The 6,000-nt window shown below is 42.8% G+C and overlaps 1 protein-coding gene across 2 annotated transcripts in view; it reads left to right on the forward strand.

Moving 5' to 3' along the window:
- LOC137546789 (glutamyl-tRNA(Gln) amidotransferase subunit B, mitochondrial-like) overlaps positions 1–3,222 on the forward strand; it is a 185,014-nt gene extending 181,792 nt beyond the window's left edge. For both annotated transcript variants that reach the window (XM_068269631.1, XM_068269642.1), the window contains one exon: positions 2,804–3,222. In XM_068269631.1, the coding sequence (XP_068125732.1) occupies positions 2,804–2,932 (129 nt within the window). In that variant the 3' untranslated portion in view covers positions 2,933–3,222. The remainder of the gene's footprint in view (positions 1–2,803) is intronic.
- Positions 3,223–6,000: the final 2,778 nt, after the last annotated feature.

The raw sequence follows: 6,000 nt of genomic DNA on the forward strand, positions 1-6,000 counted from the left end.
ATTCGTCCTCCTGGCTCCCACGATTGCCACCATGGACCCACTTGAAGATCACATCCACGCTCATGTGAATGCACAAGCATTGCTGTACTGCACCTGGGCAGTAAGCCAGAGCAGCTTCTTTAGGAGCGGCTCAATAGAGCTAGGCAGTACAGCCGCACTTGTGCAGAAAAAGGAGCGTGGCAGTGTAACATATCCAACAGGCTCTTGTTGGATATGTTCTGGGGGTCTGCGTGCGGCAACTGTGGGGGGCAGCAGGACTTGGGCAGCCTCTTGAAGATCCAGAGCCTTCCATCTTTTAGGGTAAGTGTCACATTTCTTTATCATACCTCGCCTCAGGTACACTTTAAAGCCCAATTCTATAGGTTCTCATGAATTAATATTTGCTCCATACTCACCTCAGCTTTGTAGGCCATGTGATCCTAGTTATCTAGCCATAGCCCTCAAAGGCACTGTAATTGGTGTCCTCCGCTCCTCTTTTCCCTGACTCGCTACTCAGACATCTGGGAGGGAGGAGGTTACATTACTATCAATAGGCTTCAATAGCGCTTGTCAATGGAGAGTGAAAGGAGCAAACAAATATTTTTCAAATTTATCCCACAGCAGCCTTTCATCAGTTTCATCAGCGTATGCACTGTAGCTACATATGCTGGCTTCTAAAGGCAAATGTGAAGTATTGATAAGTAAAAATGTGAAGGATACCCCAGGTGACATGATGGGATAGACATGTGTATGTACAGTGCCCAGCACACAAATAACTATGCTGCATTCTTTGTTTTCTTTCTCTACCTGAAAGAGATAAACATCAGGTATGTTAGTGGCATTTCCTGTCAGTCAGGACTTGGTCAGACTACTGTGTGACCCTCACTGATTAGAAATTCCAACTATAAAACACCTTCCTATCAGAAAATGGCTTCTGAGAGGAGAAAAGAGATAAAAAGGGTCAATAGTTTATAAATTTTAGCTCTGGCATACTTCAATGAATGTGTCATTGAGCAAAAACAATAAATCAGTAAAAACACAAAAAGTAGATTTTAATATTAAATACAACTTTGAAATGTCTTAAAAAGTCATTTGTAGGAGAAAGAGGGTAGATACAATTGTTTATTTCATTCGTTTATTTTCACTTCGGGTATCCTTTCAGAATGACTAAGTTTAAAAAGTTTTGTTACAGATTAGAATAATAAGTGGATTTCCCTTTAAAGCGGATCCGAGATGAAAAACTAACTATAACAAGTAGCTTGTTTATATATCTTATGTACAGTTTAGATGGTTTAAACAGCAAATCTGTCTGCATACTGCTTTATTAGAATTATGATTATTTCTTCCTGTGATACAATGACAGCAGCCATGTTGTTTGTAAACATTACACAGAGGCAGGCTTATCTACACCATCAGCACTCAGACTGAAAAAACCTAATCCCCCCTCCTCCTCCCCTCTGCCTCTGAAATCTCTGGCTAGTAATACCTCCCCCTCCTCCTGCCCAGACTGAGCTCCTATGAGCCCTTGCTACTGCCAAGGCTCTCTGAAAACTGTGGGTGCGGCTTATTTAGTTTATAGGGAATTAGAATATTAAAACAAAAACAAAAAAAGGATTTTGGCTTGAGGAATGCCCTATAAACTATAGGAAAGGAACACAATTATGCAATGAGTAAAAGTTCATCTCGGATCCACTTTAAGCTTTAAGATTTGCATGTAGCTGGAGCATTTTCTAGAAATGAAGTATGCAAATTAATGAAAATAGTTCAAAATAGTTCATTAAACTGTCAAAATAGTACATGTGAGTAGTAATTATAATTGCACAAATTACAGAAGTGCCAGTCCAGCTGTCAAGCTTGCTTGCACAGTATGACTGAAATGAAGTGCTAACTAACAGATGAGTGCTGTGCAGGAAAGCAGCTCAGTGCTGTACCTCAATGTTCAGCTCAGCAGCAGCAGTGTAAGACCACCAACTTTCCTGGTTATGCTGGGAAATGTTGTTCACAAGAGCTAGAAAGCCTGTGGTTACCGGTAATATACAAAAATACAATTATTTTGCAGCGGTTGAATTGTATCATAGGTCCTGACCAATCCACTTTTTTCCATTGCTTTCGAAAACATTCATCAGTGTTTCCTTTCATTGTGTAAATGTAGCCATTACGGTACAGTTTCCCAAACATTCAATCTCCTGAACGTTTGATCATATGATCAACGTATTGGGTGGCGTAAATGTGCTGATCAACACACTATCGTTCTATCTATCCAAATGTTGGAATGATTGTTTTCCATCAGCCGCAACAATTGCGAACACTCGCAATCCAGCGCAGGAGACTTGGGCGCAGCCGGCGCCATAATAGACCGTAATAGGAATTAAGGCTATAGTGGCGCACAGTGAGTAACTTTGGCGCCATCAGAAGACTGAGCTGAAGTTACTTTTAAAACACTGTAATTCGGCCTCCAGTAATAGCTAGAAGACGAATTACATAATCTCCCACCATCCACGTCTACCCAGAGGGGGAATAGTAATTAACGTCGCCGGAACTTGTGCAGCAGCTGGATAAGCCGTATCCTGCGCCTAAGTCTCCCGGTGGTGAATCCTCTCATACTTCAATGATTGGATTGGACGGTCGATTGATCGGAAAATTGGATTGTTAATGGGCATATTTATATGTGTTTCCAAAGGGTTATTCATAAAAGTAGGATAAGCAAATATGATAAACAAAATAATCCAAAATTTCTCTCCACCAAATATTTCCTGAATCAGTGTTTATATTGCTATTTGCTATCACTGATGTTTTCCTTTTCTTCCCGCTGATTTTCTTTTAGGTTGCTGCCATACAAAAAGGCAACCTTAAGGTTATGAATAAGCTGATCGGCTTAGTACAGAAGACTTCGAAAGGGCGGGCAGATCCAGTCCTTGTAAAGGCCATACTTGAAGAAAAAGTGCTATCGTAACTTTGTATTGGGAAGCTAAAATGTCATTTTTCTAGCTTAGCTGTTGCCGAGGATAAATGTGAAAGAAAGTCACATACTGATCATTTTATGAATTTGGCCTCCTATCACAAGCCTGGAATACAGGGAGAAACTATCAGTGTGAGTGTCACAGTCGTTCATATAAGGCTTACAATAACCCCATGCTATTTATTTTTCATATGATGGTACAAGTATACATTATTGTTATGCCGAGGAATGTGATATGTACAGTCTCATTTATATTAAACTGTATTTTCTGTTATAAAAGTAAACCGCAGATTGTCCTTTGGTGTCATCCCAGCTACACATTAGTCTGCTAAGAGTCTCTTCATATTGTATTTTGACAAGAGCTATACCAGGGTGCAAGCACGATGCGCTGACAACCAACCCAGCTTGTGTTTGCTGGCCTATAATCATCTAGTCACAGATAGCATCCTATCACAAATCATGTGAAAGGCTGAAAAGATGGAACTAAATTGATGTTACCTTCCCTCACATACCGTGCTTTTTCTAAGGACGGATATAGCACAAAGGATGTGCTTGTCTGCTTTCTCTGGAGAAACTTTCTCGATGGCTTAGTACAGGGTTTCTCAAACCTCTCCTCGTGGACTCCCCAATGGTGCATGTTTTGCAGACAACCTCACTTATGCACAGCTGGGGTAATTAGTGTCTCAGCTAGGTGGATTCCATGTAGGTTTGAGAAACACTGGCTTAGTACATAGAGAGGGATAGATACAAGGAATGTTGCTTGCAAAGTGAGAGCAGCTTGCAGAAAAGGTGCAATGGTAGTGAAGAGAGATTTAAGAGTGTCCACACACAAAAAAAAACTAATATTACACATGAACCACTTTTTGTTTACATCAATTTTAGCTCCAGTTGTTGCTAATCCATTACAAATGTTCACTGAACCAAAAGTGTACCTGTCATGAGGAGAAGAAGAGGATTTATACTTACCTTTGGCTTCTTCCAGCCCCTGTAGTCCATCAACTCCCTCAGTTTCCATCCGGCCCCTCCGTTCTCTTGCTGTTAGCCCCAGTAAAGTCTGCGACTTGGCTCATTTGGGACTGCTGTGTGCCTCCACAATTGCGCTTTAATGACCAGGAGTTTTCTGCGCCTGTGCAGTTACAAATGTAAACTAGCTGTGCAGGTGCAAATTGCTCCCAGCAAAGGGAACTTGATTGCAGAGGTGCATGACCACGCTTGCGAAGTAGTCCAGGACTGACAACGGCAGAACTGATAGGGCAGAGGGACAGAGAGGGAGATAACAAACTACAGGAGACTGGAAGGCGCACCAGGTAAGTATAAATCTTATCTCTCCTGGTTCATGTTTAGTATGAGTCAATAATCTATCTGCGCTCTCCAGTGCTATAAACCTAGAAAAAAAGCATAAACTGACATAGCATAATCCTGTATTGTGCTAGTGAAGTCAGATTTCACACAAACACCAAAAGTGCAGCCGTCCTTCCAGATCACCACTGCATGCTATGTGGACAGAAACACCCCCCCCCCCCCCCCCCCCACCGACAGTGAAGGGGCTCACCGAATTGTCGCCACCTCAAACTCAGGTGGATCTAGCTCTCAATACAGGTAAACCGCACGATCACTACACTATGGAAAGCCAACTTCATTTTCACAGTAGAAAAAAATCCTCTCTTCAATCCAGTTTTCCATAAGAAGATACAAGAACAGAACACCATAGCGGAATACGACTCTCGCTCCAGTATTGCACTTACATAGCTTAAATAGCGAAAAGCATGTATGCCTGCACAAGGCTTTCCAACCAGGCACTTATTTACTGTTTCAGGTTTAGGTTGTGATCAATGGCATCCAGATCAGAACATGATTAAACTTTAAATCAGTTGTAGTAATAACAGCTGGAGTACTAAGTGTTAAGGGGCCCATATACCTAACGATTTTCCCGCCAATATATAGCAGATTCGATCACTGTGATCGAATCTGTTGTGAAATCGTTGGGCACACGCTGACCGAACGATCGATTTCCGTCCGAAATCGATCGTTCCTGTCGATCCGTCCGTGCGGAAGATTTCGCTCGATCGCCGGCGGGTCGGGAGTGCGTCGATGGCGACGTTCAAAATGTCCGACGCTAGCAGCAATACATCAACTGCTCCGCCCGGCACATGTCCCCACTGTCAACGCTGCTCCTTCTCTGCTGGGTTCTGGCAGGCTTCACTTCTTCCTGTCCTAACAGGAAGTTTAAACAGTAAAACGCCCTCTACTGTTTAAACTTCCCCGGACATGAAGTGAAGCTGGAGCCGAGCGCGGAGAAGAAGACAGCGGAGACCGGGTGACTCGCGCCGGCCGGATCAGGTAATGTATGCAGGGTGGGGAGGCGGCAGCTTCACAGATGGTGAATTGATTTCATGCTGAAATCTATTCACAATCTGTTTGCAGTAAAGGCAGCCATACGATCTCTCTCTGATCAGATTCGATCAGAGAGGGACCTATCTGTTGGTTGATCTGATGGCAAATCGACCAGTGTATGGCCAGTGTAGGAAGACATATGCATTCAGTGAGTGTGATTAACAAGGATATCACTGGTTTGTTGAGCACTGGAAGCCTCACCCTAAGAATAATGCAATTGCTGCTGTGAAATTCCAGGCTGTTGTATTCTGTGTAGATGGCGATTATCCTATGGCAACCTTAATGGGCTGCTAATGTAATGGTGGTAACAAGCAGGAGGCTAATCCAAAACATATTACAAAACCAGAATCATTTATTTCGCCACGTACAAAGGGGGTTGTACCCGGAACAGGAAATTCATTCAAAACTAGTGCAGAATCCTCTAAGTGTAGAGTATAAGGGCCTATAAGGGCGAACAGAAATCTGCATACGTTTTTAATGTGGAAATACGCGTTGCGATTTGAAAACTGCCCAGCAACAATATGTTGAATGTGCTTGCTGGGTAGATCCACATTCGCCATGCGAATTTCCGCATTTGTAATGCGGATATATGCGTCCCCATTGATTTACATTAGCCGTGATTTGCATCCAGATCCCACCCACATGCAGAAAAATGCAGCATACCATCC

The sequence above is a fragment of the Hyperolius riggenbachi genome, chromosome 1 (assembly GCF_040937935.1).
Source record: "Hyperolius riggenbachi isolate aHypRig1 chromosome 1, aHypRig1.pri, whole genome shotgun sequence".
Classification (NCBI taxonomy): domain Eukaryota; kingdom Metazoa; phylum Chordata; class Amphibia; order Anura; family Hyperoliidae; genus Hyperolius; species Hyperolius riggenbachi.